The 21,440-nt window shown below is 36.2% G+C and overlaps 1 protein-coding gene across 19 annotated transcripts in view; it reads right to left on the minus strand.

Moving 5' to 3' along the window:
* Positions 1–308: 308 nt before the first annotated feature.
* The window catches only part of LOC113683118 (cGMP-dependent protein kinase 1), a 39,270-nt gene continuing 18,138 nt past the window's right edge, over positions 309–21,440 (minus strand). For 6 of the 19 annotated variants that reach the window (XM_089198486.1, XM_089198487.1, XM_089198490.1 and 3 more), the window contains 19 exons: positions 15,381–15,547; positions 14,578–14,691; positions 13,676–13,781; positions 12,756–12,819; positions 11,864–11,941; positions 11,559–11,653; positions 11,009–11,077; positions 10,599–10,688; positions 9,426–9,449; positions 7,726–7,825; positions 6,815–6,951; positions 5,807–5,896; positions 5,300–5,399; positions 4,840–4,881; positions 4,497–4,595; positions 4,109–4,296; positions 3,412–3,474; positions 3,066–3,132; positions 309–2,584 (listed from right to left, as the gene is read on the minus strand). In XM_089198486.1, coding sequence (XP_089054612.1) covers positions 2,489–2,584; positions 3,066–3,132; positions 3,412–3,474; positions 4,109–4,296; positions 4,497–4,595; positions 4,840–4,881; positions 5,300–5,399; positions 5,807–5,896; positions 6,815–6,951; positions 7,726–7,825; positions 9,426–9,449; positions 10,599–10,688; positions 11,009–11,077; positions 11,559–11,653; positions 11,864–11,941; positions 12,756–12,819; positions 13,676–13,781; positions 14,578–14,691; positions 15,381–15,547 — 1,789 coding nt within the window. In that variant the 3' untranslated portion in view covers positions 309–2,488. Of the gene's footprint in view, positions 2,585–3,065; positions 3,133–3,411; positions 3,475–4,108; positions 4,297–4,496; positions 4,596–4,839; positions 4,882–5,299; positions 5,400–5,806; positions 5,897–6,814; positions 6,952–7,725; positions 7,826–9,425; positions 9,450–10,598; positions 10,689–11,008; positions 11,078–11,558; positions 11,654–11,863; positions 11,942–12,755; positions 12,820–13,675; positions 13,782–14,577; positions 14,692–15,380; positions 15,548–19,900; positions 21,014–21,440 lie in introns of those variants that run through there. The other 13 variants (XM_027200329.2, XM_089198496.1, XM_089198495.1 and 10 more) reach the window with 5 other exon arrangements.

The following is a 21,440-nucleotide window of genomic DNA, read 5'->3' on the forward strand; positions in this document are numbered from 1 at the left end:
TTTTTCTCTCCCTAGCCTTCCGCTGCTGTTTGAAATTAAAGGTAGCAGCTTTGGTTCTCATAAAGAAAGTCTTTTAAGAGGAGTCTGGAGAGTACGCAAACTTTTGTGAGGGACTTAAGTATGGGAGCCGCCTAAGATCGAAGACTGCACTCGGAAACGACGGAAATCGAGCTTACCAGTGCTGACTTAGAACACGTTTTACTAGAATTTGAGGAGATACAAGACTTACTCGACAGTAAGGGATCGTTTGCATCCTTCCACACACCCATACCCCCAAGCAACGCTTACTTCGAAAAAGGCGAATGAAGTGGTTAAAAAATTAATTTTAATGACGCTTTCATTGCACAGCTTTATCCGATTATATTTTTGATTGGCATTACTAGAAGAAATAAATACAAAACTACCAACGGTATAATTCATTTCATTTCACAGATATGACGTATCAAAACCACCGTGCACAGCACAATTCCTTACGATTACAATTTCTTACGGATAGGGGCGTCCGAAATAAATAATCGACATAAAACTCTCCTAAAGATTTTGAAACTATGTTTAAAAGTTAAGAAAGAGCAAAATTGCTAAAATCATTCCCCACCTTTAAAGAACTACAAAACGAAACAAAAGGAAATTATACGTAAAATTGATTTCGCTCAATACTTATAAGAGGGCAAAGTTATCTGCCTCGGGTGTGTTATAATTTCGTTTTTGGCAATGAGTAGTCTACATTCCTAATAATAAGATAGTGAAAATACCTGACAGAATTCGCTCACTGCTTAGGTATTAAGGTACTACTCTTTCATTCCCAGGAATGTCACTGACGGCCGGAGGTCTGCAGAGCTTTCTTAACGAAACAAAACAGATGAGTTTTGTGTCCTTACTTAGTGGTTTCATTACTGCTATTTTTTATAATTGACACATGAATAAAGTTATTATTATTATTTACCGAAGCCTCAATAGTGACAAAGGCCATAACAAAATGGTTCACTCGCCTAGCAGATCTATATTTTTCGACCGCACAGACAATCGACTCGCTCTCCTGACTTCGCGGCCAAACCAGCTCCATATAGATCCTGATAGATATATCAACCATTTTAGTTCTAACAAAAGTTTACTTATTTTCATGTTACAAGGTATATTTTGCATGCGAGCAGGACGTGAAAACCAACTGACCGTCGCACAATACGAAGAACGCGTGACCAATCTCTATAAGGCTGTCACACAAATAAATTTACTTTACGGTGGGCAATTATTTCCTGTAAGTAGTTACTTAAAGCAGCATACGTCCTATATAAATTGACAATAAGGTAACCCAAGCCATAAAGGAATCTAAGCGAAACAGCAAGCGTAACACATTCAAATGCCAGTTCATAAGAGACCACCGATAGCAAACCGCGTTTTTTGTTGTTTTTCCCTTGGTAAGGTTGCTATCTAACGCGGTTCAGCCACAAATGTAACTGATTTGGTATTGTTCCAACCTTACTGGATGCAAAAGATTTGCTTTCTGGAGAAATTTATAGGCTACGCTAGAAGCGTGGGAATAATGAAAGCTAATCCACAAGGAAAGTATCTTTAGGAGATATAATAATGTGACAGGGTAATAATATGTTAGTGTTAACTTCAATTATTTGTGACTGAATTATTTACATATCTTCAACACACTTCCGAAAGAAAATTTGAAGCGTAATCTCATAAAAGAGCAGAATATGCTTAACACATGTTAAATTTTGCTATCCTGTTTGCAGAGGTCCTGAACACAGTGAAATGATTCGTTTACAAATTGACAATCAACTAAAATTGTTCTCCCTCTCCGGCATCATTACCATTTACTTTAAAGACGTTACAATATTTATTAATAAAAATATGTGGGTATGCCTGGATAATAACACTCTCCAAAGCAAACCAATTAAGAATAAAACATTGTTAAAATATGAGAATAGTTATTTAATGTCTCTTACTGACCTACTGCTATTTAAGACTTTGCAAAACAATCGTCACCCCTCCAGCGTTCAATTTGACTGTGCGGATTTTATCAGGCAGAAACGAGGAGGAAAAGAGGAAAACCTAAGTCAACGAACCTATAAAACAATTGTATGTCTATAGTGTACAGTCTTGTTTTTGACATATATAATAACCATAAAAACATTTTCGGAGTAAGATCAATTTGGAACTTCAAATAAAACCGCTACAAAAAAGTCCTAGAATATCAATCTAATTTCTCGTCTTTTTACTTACTTTGAAGTAAACGACTCTATTGCTGTCGCTTCTCCCTCAAATCCAAATAGACTTTTTCAGGAACAAACTAAAACTGTATTAAAAACTATTCAGATTAGGTTAAAAACTTTTTATCCTGGCTACTTAGACCACGGATGGTAAGAACTAAGGAAGTAAAGAGAAGGGATAAGAACTACGTAAAAGGAATTTATCATCTTGCCCTGTACACTGGAGGAATCCAAGCAGTATGCGGGTGGCGATAGCACTGACACCCAGATTAGAAGTCCTTGTCCCAGCCTGTCGTGTCATCTGGAGGTATCTCGTCATCGGGAGGGTAGTCGTCAAAGTTTGATGCGTCCGTTGGGGACTTGATCTAAATGAAAATTAGGGTTGTTGTTTACTTTAAAAGCTACATTTGAGGAAGAGGTTTGCATGACGCGTGTGAGGGCTACGGAAACTAGCCGTAAATATTACACGATTTACGAGACACCTACGCAGCCAACCATCCTACTCACGAGTAACTAAGTTCTTACACAACGAAACTATTCGCCTGCCATGACAGTGTTGTGTGTTGTGTAAGTTGTCTGCCTAAAGCAAATTGCCCCTCGTATCTCTTAGAAAAACTCAACAAAACCAAATAATCCCCGAGAACAAAGAAGAAAATGAGCTCAACGACGACTTATTCGCGTATGTAAAAATGTCTTTTTATAAAATGGTTTGGTTTAATTAAAACTTATAGTTGAGAAAATGGCTACCTTATATGGGTCGGCAAGTAGTAATTTTCTCGGTAACAGAGAGGAGCATTGCGTTACTTATCTCGTCAATTGCCCAAACCTTTGTCAAATATTACAAACCTTTGGGACGATGGGGGCTTTGAGTATCCTCTGCTTCAAGCCGTCCCAGTTGAAACCATCGAACCACCTAGACACACACAGACATGTTAAGTTACACGCAAATGTTTGGTGAATAGGCCTTCATTGAGAGGATTTAAAAGGGTGACAGAGAGATGCTACAATGGAACCAACGATCTTGTGGAGGGGGGGGGGGGGGTTTCCTTCCTTCGACCTTAAACATCCACAAAAAGTATTGTAGATGTAGATGTTGTTGCTGCCATTTCAGTTGGCATTATGGCTATTAATATGGTGGCATGAGCTGTGATAAGGATTGCAATCTTTCGCCCATTTTCACTGAGATACTTACTTGTTTTTCTTTATGTCTTTCAGACCTCCCTTTTGGTAGCCAAGACGCTCAATCGGGTTGTCCCTAAAAAGACAAATGACAAGGCGTAGTAATTCAGCTAACTGGGCTGATAACAAACTTGATGGAACCAATTACCTGGTTTTCACTTCTGATTAAAAATAACCATTAAGTGGCAAGATTTAACAAGGATAAACACCAACAGACACTTCAGAGTTTCTCCCTGCCCTCTTCGTGTCATACACCGGCCGTAGAAATTCCACCAAATTTAATATTTAATAATGTACCTGAAAAAATACGCGCTTCTGATTGGCTGAAAAGGGCATTCTCATGTAACACGAGTGCACAGTTGTAATACGAATGTAAATTACAAATAGCACGCCAGCGCTGTCAAAATTTACGTCTATCTTGAATCTCTGTGATATTTTTTCATGTACATTGTTGACATGCAACAACATGATTTCTCGTGCAATTTGGTTTGGCATTTTTCAAAGACTACAAATCGCACTTGCCCTACGGGCTCGTGTAATTTTATTGTCTTTGAAAAATTTACTGCACTCGAAACTCTGTTATTACCCACACTAATCAACTGTCACTACCATTGAAGTGAAGCTTTAAGTTGAGAAAATGACGTTTTGATGTTGTTTTTTTTTTACTATAATCTAACAAACTGTTTGGAACCCAACCTACAAGAACTTACCGACACAGCTTTTTAATGAGACCATGAGCGTTCCTGGTGATCTTGCGAGGAAACTCGATCATATCAATTCCTTTGAGAATTATGTTGTAGGTCTTCATTGGATCTGACCCCGTGAAAGGTGGGCTGCCTGTTAGCAGTTCATACATAAGAATTCCTAGAGACCAATAATCTGCTGACAAGTCGTGGCCCTACGAAGGTAAACAAACATTCAGTAGTAATCCCAATCATTATTATCGGATGGAGAAGATGAATCTTGATTTCAAAGAAATTGATCCTTACAAAAACTGTTCACTGGACTTAAGAGAGTTTTAAGTAAGTGTCGGGGGGAAACCAGGATTACCTTGGTCTATTTTGTTTTAATGAAGATAAGAATGACTAGTTTGTTTACCTTGTTAAGAATGATCTCAGGTGCAACATACTCAGGTGTTCCACAGAACGTCCACGTTTTTCTTCCATAGCCTATTCTCTTTGCAAAACCAAAATCGACCTTGGATCAAAGGGAATAAAAGGAAAATTTAGCACCTTTGAAACAAGTCTTCTCATGCTCAAAAAAACTGTTAACTCTACTTACACAGGTTAAAGCAACCGCACTTCAAACTACAACTATTTCAAGTGTCAGAGATAATAGTTACAACTACAATTTTCAAATACTGAACGTATGAATAGTACACAAGTTTACAGCACAAAGTTTTTTTTTAATGAAAAGCAACAAAACATGTCATTCAACTTACCAATTTGCAGTAGCCTTTTTCATCCAAAAGCAAATTTTCAGGCTGAAAATGCGAAACAAGACAAGTCTTTCAAGCCACTATCGAAGTTTCAATCTTTATAGCAACATCACCAACAACACTACTTCTACATTCCATAGTGAGGTTTTCTAGGCTTTCTACCATTGTACATGACTGAAAAAGCGAATTCTTCTTAGATGCAGAGACTGAAGGGAAAGTGGGGGGGAGGGGGAGAGGAGGTTTGCATGTAACCCCCTTCGTGTCAGGAAAAGTTGGTAGCAAATAAACAAAACACCATCTTCGCAGAGCTGTAAACACCAGCAAGACACCAGTACAGGACACACTTACCCTCCCCTCCCCTCTCCCCAGCTCCTCCCTTAAAGAAAATTCAACCGAATTTGCTGCTTGTAATTCTAGTGCTAAAAGCTTGTACTGAGTCTTAAAAAAAAACCAGGGCTTTTACCTTCAGATCTCTATACACGATGCCCCTTTCGTGGAGATACGTGAAAGCTTCTATTACACAGCCTACATAAAAACGTGTGGTCGCATCATCAAAAGACCCTCTGCGGAGATAAAAGACTTGAGCTTAGTTAAATCAGTAAGTCACAGAAATGTTACATTCTTGACCTCAAACGGGCTGATAGAGAAGGACTTAGGGATTAAAGAGTCTCGAACAACTTAGACTTTTCAGTGAAGGTAAGGGGCTCGTCATAAATACGGATGGGGCGGGGGAGGGGATGGGCTGGAAAATTCACAATAAATGCAATTTCAGAAGGGTTGGAAAATTTTGCTCTTCTTAATTTGTGCCCTCCCTGTCCACCGTGCAATTTCATCTCAAAGAAGTTTGCATTCTGGTCACTGGACGGGGGAAACGTGGGGGTTCTAAGATTTGCTTTGTGGGTCTGAGTTGTTAAACGGATTTTCCACTACAATTTTTCTTTACAAGATAAAACCACAGAACCCTACTTACTTGTCTCTCAGAATGGTCCAAAGTTCACCGCCCAGACAAGCTTCCAGAAGCATATATAGGTATTTATTATTCTTAAACGTTTTATATAGCCTGAAAAGGGGAACAAATTCGAGGTTTCAAAACTAATCAATAATATTTATTCTTTCCGACCATACAAGGACAATATAAGGGACTTAAAGAAAACCACGACGGCGACAACATCGAGAACGTAGCCAAACGAAAGATCAAATGAGCAAGACAATAAGCGAAACACGTACGTTTAAAAAATGTGTACATTTCGTAGCCGTCCCTTACGGGAACAAAAACGTCAAATCACCAACTTTCAAGTTCTTTTGGCAAAGAAACCTCGACAGCAATTTAGTCTCATTTTCACTTTGAACCCAACACTGCATTTACTTGTTATGACGAAGTGAAGATTCTTGCCGTCAGAAACGTTGTGCGCATCGAGCTATTGGCGAAAATCTTAGAGGAAAGTAAACCTTTTACCATAGCCGTAATGACATCTTAAACTCCCTATTGGCAGTGATCAAGCTCACGCACGTCACGTGATCAGGGAAACAGAAATGGCCGACATCGTGGACAAAGCTTAATAAGTTTTAAATTATGAAGAGGAACAATGACTAAAAGGTTCCACATTTAAACAAGGTCAAATTCGCAAGATTTTACAAGATGAACAAGGAAAGAAGAGGTAAAGACGTTAAACATGAAATGGGAACAGGGCTCAATGACTGGCAAGAGTCATTGAATACACAACGCATAACGTTCACTAGGGCTTCCAACATAACAAAACAACAAAACAATAACAATTTGGCTTCAACAAGCTTCACGCCCAATGTGCATGTGACCAAGGTTTAACTTGTTTCACTATTGTATCGAATGAAAAAAAGCCAAAGTTTAACCCTAACCCTCCTAGCTACCCAAAACAATTGTTGCTCCTCAAAGGAACCGTTTCAGGAACAACATCATGAAGAAAACTTGTTTCATACAAGCCCAAAGATTTGTGCTTACCTCACAATGAAGGGACAATTGGCCTCCATCATGATTTTCTTTTCTGAATTGATATGGTCCTGTTGTCTTGTTTCAACGATGTGATGTTTCTTAAGAGTTTTCAGGGCAAATGTTTTCTTTTCATTGGCGACTTGAACCTGACAATGACAAAATGGAAAGGTTATACGCCTAACTACGACCGAGTTTATCTATATTGCTGTTATCTAGACATCATGCTTTCCCTCTTAAGACTGAGCTATACCAATTTAATGATAGACTAGCAAATTATTTACCAGAAAAATTTCACACAATTCATTAACAGACACATTTCTTCCAGTTGACCGTCAAAGATGCCTTCCCTCTCTTTTCATAGTTTTCCCTTTCAGGCAATGATCAGACAAAAGTTAAAAAACACCTCCTTCATATCAATTTTATGGCTTGATCTCCTTAGTTCAGATATAATCCTAACTCCCTGAGAGTGATAAGCATCTAATTTCTCCCAATGGTACCAGCCCAGAATCAAACATTAAGGTCATGAGAATAAATGAAATAATGACAAGGTCAAAAAGCTCTTGACCATTAAGCAAATTCTCCAAATAAGTACCATACAAAACGTATAAAGAACAGTATGGAGATCTTGCAAACTGATGTCAGGGTGTAAGGGGCTAAGAAAGATATTTCACAACCTGAAGGTTTTGGAAAGCATATCTTGATTATTCTACTCTGGCTTCATAATTTTAGCACAAGTGCAACACTAGGCAATGTTAAACAAGACTGCATAACTTTTAAAAAACCTTTCCATGTATGTCAGGGTTATGGACCCTTATTGACTCGTACCTGTTTCAAAAAGATTGCTATGCTCTGCTTGTACAATACACTGGATCAGTGATATTCTGAACCAGTAGTAATGAGTGCCAATTCATTAGACTCACCAATTCAACACGCCCAAAACCTCCAACTCCCAGTGTCTTCAAGATTGAGATATCTTTCAAAGAAACACTTGCAAACTCATTCTGTTCTTCTTTAGTGCGACTGTAAACAAAAAACTTGAATAAGTACACCCATCATGAAAACTTCTAAGAAAAATCCTAGTCACTAACAAAGAAGCATCTCTTAAGTTTGAGAAAATAAAACCAGCAACTTAGCCACAAAACAGAACCCAGTAATAAGCCATACACCCATTGAAAAACACTATCTAGAGAAGTAAAAACAATCAAACAAACTAACATTTTAACCCTTTAACTCCCAGATCATAATTGTAATTCCCCTTACTGTCAACCATACAATTCTTGTAATGTTAGTTCAGAGAATTTAGAGTTAGATCAACTAATTATCCCCAAATTGATATTTTTCTTTATTCTCATCACTTATCTGGTTGATAGTGTATTGGTATTGTAAGGAGAAATTCTGTTTTGGTCACTCATGGGAGTTAAAGGGTTAAGAGGTTCCCAACTAAAACAACCCTTATCTACAAATATGAATATTTGTACAACACTGTACACTTTTTAGGCATCATTGTCACTTTCAATTCACAAACAGTGATGCAAAAATTCTTGAATTTTTTGCATTTCTCAAAGGATAATCTTCACCATTTGACTTTCATGAAATACAAGTTAATTCTCTCAGTACCACACATTTATCTTGTTGGCTAGTGCTGAAAATTTGACATTGTGTCAGGACTTAAATTATCTCTATATTGATAACTTTATGATTTTGTTCTGACCTGCCTATTTGAAAGTGCATAAAAATTTAACAAGAAATTATTTACAGATGGTTCTTAAAAGGTCAGTCTGGTAAATTATATCTTAAAAGTAAAAACCCAAAGAGAAAACAACATGAACAAACTGTACTTTCCCCCCTTCATTTTAGAATTGATAATTCCCAACAAATACATCAGTAGTGTAGATTTTTTAATATGGTGCTCTTCTGAAATAACAAAATTAAGTTGCAGACAAAATTCTTCATAGTACAGTCAAAACATGTTCATTGTGTTGTTCATTATCTGCATGTCCACCTGTCATATCACATCTGACCATGGAGATGCAAAACATTTGAGTTTAAATGCAAGAAAATTTTTGCTATTGAATTTGAATGCATTGTTTTCCCAAGGAAGTCAGTAATAGCTGATGTAAAGTAGCAGACATCTGTCTAACATTTTGGATGAAGTACAAACACTTTGACCAAGTTTGCAAAAAAATTTTGTTATGCCTTTGCCTAGCCTGCAGCAAGTCTCCTATAAGTCAGTGGCAGAGCATTAAAAGAACTAATCAGAAGGTTGTAGGTTTGACTCCTATTGGGAGCACTGGGAGTTTTTTGTCTTTCACCGAATAACATCTTCTTTCACTAAAACACCAGGCTTAACATTCACCATCTTCATTGAAATCATCACTACTAAGATGTTTATCATTCAAATTGGCAATGCATAGAACATTTGAACAATAAGAAATTACATGAAAATACCATGAGTTATGTAAATACCACATAGAACATAGTTTCATTACTATGAAAACAGCAACTTAAGTACATTTAAATCATTAGTATCTTGAAAACTAAAGTTAAGTGCTCAGTGAGTTAAATTTAAAAACGTTATTATTACATTGCTGGTGCATGAAAAGTTTCCAAATGTACCAACCTTTCAATTTCTTGGATCTGTCTACTTGGTTTAAGGGTTAAGAGGAAAAAATAAATGTAAGTCCTTTGACAAAAAGTAAACTCTAAGTATGAAAGATCAAAATTTACCATGAATGTAGATTTAAATTAGCCTCATACATTACTTAAAATAAAAAAATCAAAGTTCAAAATAAGCTATTTACAACCCTAGAAATGATTACTTTCGTTAGATTTGAATGTGTGAACAGTAGCTGTTATGAGGGTCTCACAAAGAAAATTTTATGGTGAGTCAACACAACACATAGTAATTAAGGTGCTGTTTAATTCCCATGAAGATTCTGTTTGCTCTTTTTTAATCCTAAGAGGCAGGACACTAAGAAGCTTTCTCCTGAAAATCCACTAGCATGTATCCCGTAGAACTGGATGTTACAATTTGGCAAAACAAAGTGCAGATGAAAAACCATAGCTGACATTGACACCATAGGTTCTTATTAAAAAGCATCAGACCTTTCCCGAGCCCTTTAGAAAGATACCCTTAGCATACTGGCATACTGAGTTAAAACTCTGCAAACTGATCATTGAAAAGTTAATTTAAAAGACATTTCATTAAGAAGATACATATTATTGAAGGAAGTTACGCCTAGCAAAGAATTAGAAACTGATATTAACACAAGCTTGCTTTTTATTCATGAAAATTGAATGAACAATCACCTTCTCAATGGAGTCAGTTAAACAATGATTAATTCTTGAACCTGTTTTTATAACTTAAAAAAATTGAGGGTACCATTTCAACTGCACAACTATTTTTTATAAAAGAAATCACTGTTAAGAGCTACTCTTTGATCCTTCCTTGACTCACTTGTTATCATTTCATTCAATACATACTCTTTTTGTCATGTAATCAGCTAATCTGCTTTTATCAATTGAGTTGATGTTAATTTATCACTGTAAAGAGTTTTTAAAGCTGATATTTCCAGCATTAGCCTTTTTATCAAAGTCGTCTTCCTCTTACCACCAAAACTTACTTTATATATGACTCAACAAAACATGTAGAATTATGTCATACTTGATGCATACCACCTTGAAAATTCATGGATCAAAGTCATTAACTTGGCTCCTCACTCAGAGGTGATAACCATTGAATAGATAGCTGATTTGAAGCAATATCAAAATCAATTGAAAACAATTATATTACCTTGCAGTCTGTGGTTCAACTCCTCTTGCCTTGTCGCTATATTTGTCTGTTTGCAAGTCTTCTAAACTTCCAATATATGCTTCAAAAGGTCTAAGGAATGCAAACATAGCTGGGCAATCAAGGTGGAGTGATGAATTCACAACAAGAAAAATATGTCTTTAGAAATGACACTTAAGTTTCCTTTTCTATAGGGGAACTTGAACTGAACCAGAATTAGTATAATTGTGATTTGTATATTCACACGAACATAACTGTCAAAGCTGGATAGCTGTAAACACCAAATGGTTAAGACAGCTCTCACCGGGAGCTTGTTTCCGTTAGAATGATGTTAAATTAGAGACTTTTCTTTCGAAAAAATATTGATTTTGTAAATTTTAAGTTTTTTTTTAAAATTATTTTCTATTACTTACTCTCGATCCAACACAAGACATTGCACACCTCCCTTGGCTGCAATACAATTTGCTGTTCGAAATTCATCACTGCAAAAGAAAATATTCCCTTATTCTTGGAGCATATTTTGTTTAAAATAAATGAACAAATATATTAAAAGATATGTGTCACAGCTGAATTTATCCATAACACGCCCATTGCTGCAGCTGAATGTCACTATTATTTTGTTTTTCATTACTGGCTGCCAATGACAAAATAGGCAGTAGAGACCACAGAAGGGGCTTTAAAAATCTGAAAGGAAGTAATAAATAACCTAAGTTACCCTGTAAACTGCAAGTAAACCTTTATCTTCTGTGAAATTCCAAGGGATTATAACTATGCTCTTATTTGTACATCTTGAAAGCTTTTAGACCCAATTTTTAAATTTATAATAAGCACTCAGTAATCCATGTGTTATTTACATGAACATGTATGTCTGCTGTAATGAAAAAGAAAAGAAACTTCCATGTGGTCAAAAACAACACAATTTTTAACCCCATTTAATGACATTATAGAAAAGTCCAACCTTACCCCATGAGATTTTTTTCCCCAAAGTACTCGCCCTTTTTGAGAGTGCGAATGAAATTAGGATCTGCATGCACTGTAGCTCTCTGTGTAACTTCAACCTACCAAAAGAAGTTTTCCTCAGAACTAAAATTATCAAAAAAAATAGTAAACAGCACAACTGAAGACAAGTTACGGGTGGCAAAAGAATGGCTTCTGCCTCAGTTAACCATAGAACTTAACCCATGGTGTACACCTATGACTCAAAATTTTGTAACACTCATTTATTCCATCACTGAAAAGGAAGAAACATTCCATTAAGCATTACTTACCTCTCCCTTCTTGATGATGAAAAACGTGTCTCCCCTCGCACCCTGGCGTATGATGTACTCTCCCTCATCATAGAATGCCTATTATAAAGTTATATTCAAAGAATGCTTCAGAGCAAATACTCTGCTATAAAATCAAAGGTACCATGAAATGTATTAAATTACAATGATTATGCACCCATTTCAGGGATTTCAATAAGCTTTCCAATAGTTGGCCACCAATTGATGGTGTTTTTTAGACCGCTGTGCCTAGAGAAGGGGCTGAAAGGCAACCCCAATGTCACAGTCTGATTGACTACAGTACTCATTATCTGTTCCATGGTAATTATTGGGTAAAGTAGGTAGACAAACAGTTGGGCATTGTGAACAAAATAAAATAATGAGCCTATCTTGTTTTAAAATTTACATCTGGTAAACAATTGGGAAACTCTTTCTCTTGATTTCTATGTGTGTTAGTTGATTCAGGCTTTCCCCTCATCAAAAGACACTCAATAGAAATCTTCATTTTATAATCTTATAGTTAATTAGATGTAAATGACAAATGACTGAAGATAACCAACTACAGCCATCCCTTTGTCATGCCTAAATGAGATGAGTAAATCACTGATTGAGCAAATGTGAGAACACTTGCCCACACAATAAATAGTTGTTGTTTTAATGCCAGCTCTTTTTGCTTCTCTTGGACAGTCAGTTATCACAGCCTCAACACAAATTATTGATTGAGAGAAGATTTACCAACAAGTTATGCTTAGATTTCAAGGAGAACTAACCCTTCTATCTTAGAGAACAATGTTACCAAACAAGTATTTTTTTTTTCTTTAACAGTAACGTAAAGAAATAATCCAACGATGAGACACTTCATGAACTATGTCTGTGATCATCACATTAACCCTACCTCTTCAATGACATCTGCAACCTTACAGAGCAGGTCTTCTCCATACTTAGCAAGCCATGGGACACTGAAAGGTAAAATGATAGGCCATACAAACATTTAACTCTTTCACTTCCAAAAGTGATTAACATGTAACTTCTCTTGGCAATTAATTATATGTTAATTACCAGGCATGATGTCTGTATGAGTAAGAGTTGTACCCTTGGTCATAAGTGTGGCCTTCTGCCTTCAGGCTGTACTCAAAACCTGAGGCACAATTTCCCTCACAAGGAACTACTTACAATGGTAAATACCTTTTAAAATTTTTTCCACTGGGTTTTTTTTTCCAATTTGCTGTGAATATCTATGGACCATGGTTCATATTGTTAAAAGCTGGACCAGTTATGAGCGCATCATTAGCCAATCAGACTTAAGATTCAGACATGCTGAAATGCTTTAGGAAAAATAACAATAATTGTCTTGCAAACAAGTTATATGATCCTAGATTCTTATCAGCAAGAGGGTGTTACCAAGACATAAGACCAAATTTTCCATAGCAATTAGTAAAGAGAATTACAAACTGGATCTTGGGAGTTCAAAGCTTAAGACTTAAAATAACAGAAGAGTTTAGACAAATAAACTTAAACAAATAATTGTTGTAGTTTGAACTAAATTTAAGTTCAAAATGATCATAAATTTGTTTTCTCCTTTGTTCTAGGTACCATTACATTAACATAGTCCTTAATTGAAGAAAAGAAGTCAAACAAGTTTGAAACCATTTCAATCTGAAATCATTTTCACTACAACATAGACATCAACACTAATCAATTATCATTAAAAGGAAGGTTAGGTTCTGGAAAATCACAACCCTTAAACTTCACCAAAGCGCAGAAAATCTAACATAGACTGAATGTAAGTTTTGATTCTTCATCTCCTAAAATCACCTTTTCAAAAAGTCAATGTGTTCCTTCTGTTTTAACATTCCTGTCTTCATCATTATTGTCTGGAATGTTTGCCTGTCAATGGACCAGACCTTGACATCACTCTCAGCTAAAATGAAGGATAACACATAAACATTACTAATGTTTCCACAAATGAAAATAAGATAAGATAAGAAAAGATAAGAAAAGATAAGATAACTTAATTTACACCCAGTTCTCCATGCCAAAGGTTCATGTTAAAAATGCTCAACAAAAATAAATGTAAGTAATATGTACATAAATTTATAATAGAGGAAATCAGCTAGAATAACCCTAAATGACCCTAAATATTTCTTAGACTACCCTGGTAATATCCATACTTAAACTAATTTACCATGTAAGAGTAAAATATGCCAGTAATGAAATAAGATTATTTACAGTTAAAGCAAAAGAGACAGTAGTCAATGGCCAGTGGTACATAGTAACAGACAACCCACTATCTAAATGCAAGCTTCTGATTTGGTATGATTATACTATCCTGGAGCTTATCACCAACACCTTAAACATATCCCCTTTAATTATGTCTACAGATTTCAGTGTTTTTTGAGATTGGCATTGGTACAAATTATAAATAAATGATCACTGCACCTGAGTTTCAACTGTAAAAAAGTTAATGTCTGCAATAACTAAATGTTTCCCTCCTAATGTGACAATTCCTAAAGTGGGTGTAAACAACTCTGTATCCCAGGGAAATCCAGCCTTAAAACTAATCAGAGTTTTCTTTACTTGGGCAAACTATTTGAATGAAATGAATAGAAAGGCATACATGTACTTGTAAACAAAAAAACTGATATTTCACTGCTTGCAGAAAACAACAATTTTTCAACTTAATTAACCAAAGGAAAAAGCAATAACAAGAAATTTACCTTTCACACTGGCTGTCCTGGGGCACTTGTATAAGATAGCAAGTTCCCCAAACACTTTTCCTGGTCCCATACTACCCTTTTCCTCTCCTTCCTTTAGGACTTTGACTTTACCCTCTGGAAAAAAAACATATTACATCAACATTCATGGCTATAAGTAAATTACCCATTTTTCAAAAGGTTCACCACAGAATTAGAAAGTTTTCCATGAAAGGTTTACAGAAAAATCTTTACAAAGGTGAATACTCTAAATTGATAGACAATGGCTTATATATTTCAGGGCTAAAAATTGGTGGTCGCACAGTCCCCAGTGGCGAGTTAAAAATGACCAGGGCCATCAAAAGTTAAGGTTGGAACACACGACATGTGACTATGCTACAGAATTTCAAAAAGTTGCAATGTAAATTATGCAAAGTACGAAGTTAAAAATAAAACTCAATATGTAATTTAATTGGACTTCCTTTCTCTTCGTTTCTTTGCCTGGACTCTGAGATCATCCATTTTAGCAAATTTTTTAGTTCTGAAGTGGAAATTCCGAGCCATTTTAACAGTGATTTCACGAGCTTGTTCTTTCCTTTTAGTTAATGCTCCATTAAAAGCCACAGGGTGTTTATTCAAGTTTTTCATTTTAAACTAGAGGAAATCAAGGGCTACTTCATTTTGGGATGAGCCACAAAGAATTCAGGGAAACTGGCTCGACTGGCCACCAAGCACTAGAGTTAATTTCTAGCCATAATGTTTCTTAAGAAATATTTAATTATAATGATCATATTTCAAACATGTTAATAAAGACATGAGATATGTACCTTCCAGTACATAAAGGTGTGAGCCTGATTCTCCTTCTTTGATAAGGAATTCACCCTTTCTCCATTTCCTCTCATACATGCATTCAACAACTTCACGGATTTGCGATGGTTCCAACTTTTTGAGGAAATCATTGTCCAAAATGGCATCCTTTATAAGTTCTTTAGATCTATTTTGGTACAGAAAAGTAGCAAGATTAGCTTCAATCTGTGTCAACATAGTCATGTTCACTCTCATAACCCCTTCCCCCTCCCCGCCACCTTGTACCATAAGACCAATGAATTACACAGGAAAGAGACCCTCAACAACGAGGTCTGCTTACAGTCTATATCAAGGGGACAGCAGGTTGTCACAAACTCACTGCAAACCAAAACATGAGTCATCATTTTCCATCTGATTTATCACCTTGTTTGAAATCTAACAAATACCATGTACAGCATGTAGTTCTTCTGTTCAAACCTAAAATATTTCAAATGTGAACTGAGCCAGGCTTTCTTTAAGAAGTATTCTTTGTACTAAAATGCTACCAACTCAAATGAAAGGATAAAATGTTCCTGTTTCAGAGTTTTTATTTAAGGAGGAAGGAGGAAGGAGGAAGGAAAAGGTACTTTTCTACTAAGCATTCAAAATATATTATGGATTATTGGAGGGGATAAAACAGAGTACATAAAAATATAAATAGGATTTGATATGGTACATGTCAAGGGATAAATTTTGGTTTGTTCAATTATTTTTTTTAATTTTCTCAGTCACCTAAATTTATGTGTAACTTCCAAGGATACAAAGTCCAATTATGAAAATTTAAAAATTGTAATTTTAGTTTGATTCTGATTTTTTGCATATGTTTTGTTTCCTAAATAAAATACGCTTCCAAGTGAGAAATTATATGAAATGCAACAAACTACAAAACCATGAAACTAAATGAAAAGTCCTTTGCAGAAAAAGCTAGGAACAATAATAAAATCATTTTAAAAATATTGTCATAATAACCAGGCTAATTTTCCATTTTGTTCTCAGTGTGTAAAGCCAAGGGATGGCAAAACTGAGCTTCACAAAGATATTACCTTAAAATTATAAAAGGGTGACAGGCATGGAAATTGTCTAAAATACTCATGAACCTAAGTCTTTTTTATTTATGACCATAAAATCTCCATGATGAAGGCAGAAATTTCTTCTTTTCATTCTTTCTTTTTGGTTGGTAATTGGATTATTATTAGTTCAAGTGAGCTCCTTGAGATATTTGAACTTTAATTAAACTGATATCATATTGAATGTAAGGACTCAGTGAAGTTTCTGAGTACTATTTTTCCAATAATAAGGAGAGATTTTATGCTTAAAAAGACTGTGTATCTTTTCACATACTGATGCAAATGCCAGTATTTCCTTTCATTGTGGGAATTTAGCAACGCAACTTTGAAATATTTAGATATCACCACTTTTTAAAAATAAACTGCAACTCATAAAATCAGTTCTTTTTACTGCCATTGTGTAATCATGACAAAACATGCCAAAGACAACCTAAAAAGCCACAATTTCCTCAATCAAATGCAAATCTTGAAACTATTTCATTTCATATATATATATGTATGATTATACAGCATATAACATAACAAAATCCAGAAAAGAAGACTCACTTTAGCCAACAAATCACCTTCTCATTGCTCTAAATACTTAAACAAAAGCAGTGTTCAAGATACTACAATTTTGTATGACATCTCAAAGACAAAGACATGTAGTCTCTAAGATTCACCCCATAACATGGGATTTAACAGCGTAAAATTCACACTGTAGAGTAAAACTTTTATGCAATGCTGTACAAATTGATGAAAATGAAACTGAATTCTACCTTAATTGAGAAGCAATTAGAAGTGGAGAATTTCCTTTTTCAACCTAAATCCAAAACAGAGATTATTTTTTTACATATTTAAATCTTAGGTAGTGAAAACATCACCCATAATTTCTTCCAATATGACATGATTAGTAGGAATGTATGCAGATGTAAAGCTTTGTGAGAGTTTCCAAAAAGTCAGATCACTGTTTCACTTAGACAGGAAACTTTTAAAATCTATGAAGCCTAACAATAGGTAAATAGAATTTAAAAGATAACCTATCTTTTTCATTGTTTTGTTCAGTTTTTACATTTTGTATTCTGAGGCTGATCACTATGGCTACACACCAATAAAACAGTAAAGACTCTGAATTTCTTCAATTGCAATACATTTGACCCTTACACTTTCAGGGTAAAATTGACCTCAATATCAATATTGTCACTTTTTTCATATTTTCAATAAAAAGTTGAACTTTTCCTTCTAAGAGTCTGAGTACTTTAAGCACAAGACAGGTGCACTACACAAGCTACTAAAGGCTTGTTTCAACCCAAACAGTGATTGTTTTGATGAGGAGATTACAGCACAAGATTAGGAGCTGCTTTCAAGCATACTCCTTGGTCCTGGTTTTAATTTATTGCTTCCTATGTAAATCAAGAAAAGATGATTCTACAGCAATTTACCATGTCATAACAAAGAAACCCTCACAACCGATGAAATTGTAACTTTACCGCAAAATTAATTCCTTGGTGTATAATATACACAGAAGCTGTAAGAAAGGGCAATTTACATGATGAAATATTTAAATCACGACAGAATGCTTGTATGCTCGTGAGCGACTGATTCAATTTCTTTTAGAAACGGAAAAAAACGTCTTTCGTGAGATGAAACAAACACACTTGCCCTCTAGTATAAGGCATGCGCATAAATGCTATTCTGAAAAAGGGTGTTAATAAAATAGTGAACTTCATATCGTAATCTTTGTCTTTTGTGCGCTACTTGTTATTTAGCAATCTGAAAAAAAACAAAATCCTTGACTCCAAAATGTTTACACTCCAACAGGGAACTAAAGCTTATTTCTATCCTGCATATCTTTACGAAAAGTTACCTCGTTTCTTTCGCACGTTTCCCTCAAGACCTCGTCTTTATTTTGGTGCGTAGCCGATCTCTGTATTCAAAGCCTAGTTAGCTTATATTTAACATGTTTCAACCATTATATGTAAATATCGTTCTGTAAGCAAACCGCTACCAAATAATTCGAGTTTGATAAAAATTCTCGCATGGAGCTTCCGAATGGCGAGACTACAAGTATCAAGGCATCAATAGAAATATACAAAACCAAACAGCGGTTTGTTCGCCATAAAAGCACTTGCCGAAGCAATAAACAATCTTGTGTCGGTACAAATCGATCGATCTAAAATAAGCGGCTAGCCAGAGCCCGGAAATATTCAGTTAACAGGTTGTTTCGTCAGATCAGCTTTTAAAAGAAAAACGAACATCGCTTTAATCCAAAACCTCAAGCTTGACATTCTGATAAAACACGACCCGAACTGAACAACCTTCTTCTGAACGATATCTGGTAAAGCTGGGTATAGCTTTACAAAAATAAAAATCAAACCAGCAATCATTGCTACTTTAATCCGGGCCCAAAATGCTGTAAACTTCAGATCACGGAGAAAGAGATAAATTGAACAGAAGCGTGCTAGGCTCGTGGACGCCCAAACACCAACTGGATCTGTGACCATGTCAATATCAGAGAATGCTCGCTACTCGAAAAGTCATGAAGCACAATTAAGATAAATAAGTATCCTTTTCAGCGCGTTTTTACATGTTAGAATTAAAGTAAACGTAACTTCAAAAATAAATCGGCCTTAAATGTTCGATCGCGGTATAGCGTATATGAAAAAAAAAAAAAAAGGAAAGAAAGACTCCTGTTCGATGTTGCAATTTGCCAAATATTAAAACTCAACCAAGCGTGATTCGATCGACATTGTGTATCTTAAGCTCTCGCCGAATGCGGTTTGTTGTCGATTTGAAGTGTACAATAAAAACAACAAAGAAAAGATCACAGGAAATGCACAAGAAGTTCATGAAAAGAAGCGCAATCGAGACTGAGGAAAATTCATGCAATCAAACGGGTATTATGTGTGCTTGAGCCGAACGACGAAATTAAATTCACGATCGGCCACTTTAACCGAAGGTGTCACTTTTCAAGAACCAAAGAACTACCGATAGCCTACACGCACAAACGGTCTATAATTCAAAGCCGACCATCTGAGATCTAACATCCAGCGAACCTCCAGCAACAACGATCGAAAGGAAGATAGATCGTATTGCTGACTGAGACAATCACCCCTTCTGTGAGGCGTAATTTTCTTCATATTAGTGTCAGAAGTTCAGGCGCACATTGAAAATTCGTTTTTTCCAGCTATCTTGCGTTGGCGTTCCGCGATGGTTTTCAATGACCGCAAATATTGACAACAGGCGGCGGAAAAAAAGTAGCAATCGTCTACAGCCGCACGTATTTTGCGATAAAAGGGTTACCAATAACTTTTCGATGACTTTAAAGATCAGCAAAGCTACGAGCGCGCACAATAATCGACACGCTTACTGACAGAGAAATATTCTAAGCCATCGATCGAGCCCCCGCATATAATAAGGAAACATAAGCACAACAGAATAGAAATCGTCCTTGCCTGGAACTTTTGTTGTGTCTCTTAGGTGGCTGAGAGGCATCGGTGACCGTTTTGTAGCCTTGTGGCTCAGCTGAAATTCCTTGGCGTTGATTTCTAGTACGAGTTGCTACGGCCGGTTGCAGAACCGAACGATATTTGTCTAACTCGCTCTCGAGTCGACGGATCAACTCATTTCTCCTTTTTAATTCCTGCTCCAAGGCCAAGATGCGGCTGTCCTTCATTTTCATTTCGGTGTTCTTCTCTTGGAGGGCCTGCTGCAGCTCTCGCAGACTGCCCATTTTCGCTGTGGTTGCCGCAGTACCCCGCCGAAAACACAAACACCCTGCCTTCTTTTTACTCTCAGCTCGACCGCAATGCATCACTCCGCGCGCTTTATCTAATCGCCAATGGAATACTGGGAATTCATTCACCGATATCCTGAGGGTAGTTCAAAAGAGACACTCGCAAAATTTGTGAAATGAAATTAAAGTTCGCCGGGTAAAGCGCGAATCTAACGAAGAAATCGCAACGCCACCTCTTCCTCCTTATAAATGCGCACTTCGGTTCCGTAAATCATGCGTAAGAGCTTTATCAGGGACGTGGTTATAAAGTAATTTGTATGTTAATAGATGATTGACGTTTGGAACGGATGTTCTGGCCTAATCATCGAGGCAAACCTGCGCACGTTGACTGTTTTGAGCCGAAGCTGCCACTCAGGACAAAACTGACTGAAATGTTAAAGTCTTAATGTGCCAATAAAACAAAGATAAAACTGATTGCTCCAAGTAAATTTCAACTGCATTTATTGTTTGTTTACACTAAGCAGTGCGGACGGGTTCGAGGCGGAGTGATCGCTTTAGTCCAGTCAGCTTCCACTCACTTCATAAACCGAAATTAGACAACATAACCGTCAAATACCATTTACAGCGCTTATCTCATTTACACTTAACTTGAAGAATATTTTAATCCAGACAAATTTTGTGCGTTTTGAGGACTTGACCTTTAATCACACTCTGAACTAAAATCCCACGAAGATATTCTGCTGGTGACAGGTCTCACAAACTTTGCGACGCCAGTAGATATGAAGGATATCAAGCATCGGGCACTATTTTCAGACATCACGGAAAAAAAAAAAATAAAGAACAATAACAAAGAAAAGGTAGGTAGAGAGCTGTCAGTTCAAACCAGCGGCGCCTTGTTTACCGCGCCGAGCACCAACAAAGGATAAAACAATAGTTTTATTGAAGAATAATCTCTTTAGTCCTTTTCTCTGTGCTTACGTACGATTTGGCCCCTTTTTTTTTTTTTACCCTTTTCGCAGTCTACCTTACAAAACTTAAAAGCAACCGGATGTAAACCTATCACTCTTCAAGTCACTTGCCCCGTAGAAAAAAGGTCATCAAGCGGTGATTCTTTTACTTAAATTATGATCGAATTGTCTTTCTTTTTGTTCCTAAAACACACTCATTGGAGTGTTTTCGACACAAAATCTTAAAGCATTAAGACTGTTTACATTTCCTGTTGGAGTCCCTTTATTTTATTGGTTAAATTTGCATATCAG

The sequence above is a fragment of the Pocillopora damicornis genome, chromosome 2, assembly GCF_964200805.1.
Source record: "Pocillopora damicornis chromosome 2, jaPocDami1.2, whole genome shotgun sequence".
Lineage (NCBI taxonomy): Eukaryota > Metazoa > Cnidaria > Anthozoa > Scleractinia > Pocilloporidae > Pocillopora > Pocillopora damicornis.